The sequence below is a fragment of the Amphimedon queenslandica genome, unplaced genomic scaffold, assembly GCF_000090795.2.
Source record: "Amphimedon queenslandica unplaced genomic scaffold, v1.1 AMPQUscaffold_12416, whole genome shotgun sequence".
NCBI lineage: Eukaryota > Metazoa > Porifera > Demospongiae > Haplosclerida > Niphatidae > Amphimedon > Amphimedon queenslandica.
Window position 1 is genome coordinate 18,006 of NW_003547347.1, and position 2,572 is coordinate 20,577.

At 37.1% G+C, this 2,572-nt stretch overlaps 1 protein-coding gene across 1 annotated transcript; it reads left to right on the plus strand.

The window, feature by feature from the left end:
• Positions 1–1,665: 1,665 nt before the first annotated feature.
• LOC105314862 (uncharacterized) lies at positions 1,666–2,460 on the plus strand (the record flags this gene model as incomplete). The annotated part of the gene is made up of 1 exon (XM_011409271.1): positions 1,666–2,460. A coding segment is annotated over exon 1 (795 nt), but the record flags the coding sequence as incomplete, so codon positions are not given.
• Positions 2,461–2,572: the final 112 nt, after the last annotated feature.

Consider the following 2,572-nt stretch of genomic DNA (forward strand, 5'->3'; position numbering starts at 1 on the left):
CATTCATTTGGTAGTGGAGGATCAGCTTATAGACAGTTTCAGCTACTATCTGACATCACTATTGACAGTAAAGGATTACATGTAGTGTATGAATAATTAGACTATGGTATGCATAGCATGCTTTGATCTTTTGGAGATAATGAAAACATCTAAACCACCTGCAGACAGGTGTCTAAACAGTTTAGATACCTACCACACCCAACAAATTTTAATTGTTAATGTTTTGAATAACAACAGAAAAGTTTACATGATGTTCCTGTGAGTTCATTTAAAGTCAAAGTTGACTGAATCATTTGGTAAGAAGATAAAATTTGACAGTGATGAGCAGCAGTACTGAAAAGAATGTCGTAGCAAATGAGCCAGATGTCAGGTCTACTATGGCTGCTATTCCAGCCCATCTCAACTTCATTTTGCTGGGTAAGACTGGTAGGTTAGCCTGTCTAAGGTGAGACAGTCGAGGAGACAGCATAGCCATTCTCCATTTAAACACACGAGGAGTGGACCATGCATGCGCAGTACGACCATAGTCTAAGCCGGTTATTGACCTCAGCCTCAGCATTAACCACCTCAGCCTCTGGCTACGCCCTTGGCCTCGGTGGTTATCTAATCTTCCTTCGGTATCTAAAATAACGTAATGCCTCGGCTTTGGTCAATAACCTTTACTCATCACATTCAGTTCTCTCCAGATGGAAAGTTTGTGGGTTAGTTTGGCACTAAAGGATCTGGTCCTGGATAGCTTAAGAAACCAATGGGTATAACAATAGACACTGTAGCTACTGATCTAGTGTCTGTTAGTGAATGGGGCAATGCTCGTATCTCAGTCTTCACTAGTGATGGTGTGTTTATTAGGAGGTTTGGAGAGGAAGGTAGTAATATTGGTCATTTTTATGCTCCTTATGGAATAGCATTTGATAAAGATGGATTTTTGTGCATTTGTGATTATGGTAGTAGCTGAATTGTTGTTTTATTAAAATAATGTAAACTTTATTTATTTTATGCACTATTTTATTATTAAAAATTAATTAAACTAAACTAACTATTAAATTATATATAATGGCATTACTTGGCTAGGATGAAGTCCATAAGAAAGGTAATATTCATTGAGATTTATTATTATGCTGATTTTTTGGAAATTTACCTTTTTACCTTAGCACTGGAAAACTATAACTTTTTTATATCTCATTTCCATGGGCTTTAATATTGATCAAGCAAGACATGTACACTACTGTGTATATGCATACATGTACATACATGTACATGGCTCATAGTGAAATGTAGAGCAATAGACAAAGACTCCTGCTCCTCCACTGGCTTGGCAATAGTAGTTAGAACTTTGCTTGGTCCGTTTACTCCATTAATTAGTTTTCTATGTGTGGATGTTAGGGGATTTAATTTCATCGATTAAACTGAATTGCAAAATTAATGAAAAATAATACCCTACGAAAATTACCAACTGTACATGTACAGGGCATGTATTTTTATTTTATGTATACATGTACTTGTATATTATCAGCTTTGCAACTGCTACATGTCTTACTTGTGTCAGTCTTTTTTCCTGCTATCTATGCATTGTATTACATATTGAATGTTACATCACTTCCTGTGAGATGAGGTTAAAACAGCATTATAGTATAAGGGGGAAGACTATAGCTCTGTCTTGTAAAGATGTCTCTTGAGGATTATCCAAAGGATGAGAATAGTACTTTCTGTGGCCATTCAATCAATGATGAGTTGAAGCCTCTGCTGCTGGTATTCTGTACAAGTGGATCTGTTTGTTCATTCTTTTGTGCACTTGCTATTCTAGTCATGATCTTCTGTAGGTTCTTCACAGTCCTGACTCATCGCCTCATACTGTACATGCTGCTAGGAATATTGTTCTTTTCTTTCATAGTTGCTGTTCAGTTCCTGGATCTATGGTTTAAATTTTGGGAAGGGAATCATTCAACCAAGTGTGTGATTCAGTCATACTTGGCTGAATACTCTCTTTGGGTTATGTTGCTGTCCACTCTAATGGTGACACTACATTTAACAGTAATGGTCCTTTTTCCTTCTTTCTACCTTAGCATTGGAAAACTAGAACCATTCTATATTTTGTTTCCATGGGCCTTCCCCATTTTGATTGCCTGGATACCGTTTATACATCATGACTATGGTATATCTGGTTCTTGGTGCTGGATAAGGCTCTATAACAATGACTGCTCACTGAACAAAGAAGGAATGATTGAGATGTACGCTCTTTGGTATGGTGAGCTGTTTGTTACTTTGATTCTTAACAACGTTGCTCTTGTCATCATATCAATAACTTTATGTAAACGTGCTTATCAGAAGACAATGTCTCTGGATTACAGGAAAGCCCTCAAACAGACTCTCCCACTTTTGATATATCCAATCACATATCAGTTCTTCAGTTGGTTTGCAATTGCGAACAGATTGTATCAGGCACTTAACAATGGGCATTACGTAAAGTGGTTGTTTTATACACATGCTCTTACTGGGCCTAGTTGGGGATTTTTGGCTCCTGTTTTTATGTTACTCTACCTCTTGTCACTATATAGAGTGGTCAAGGGGAATA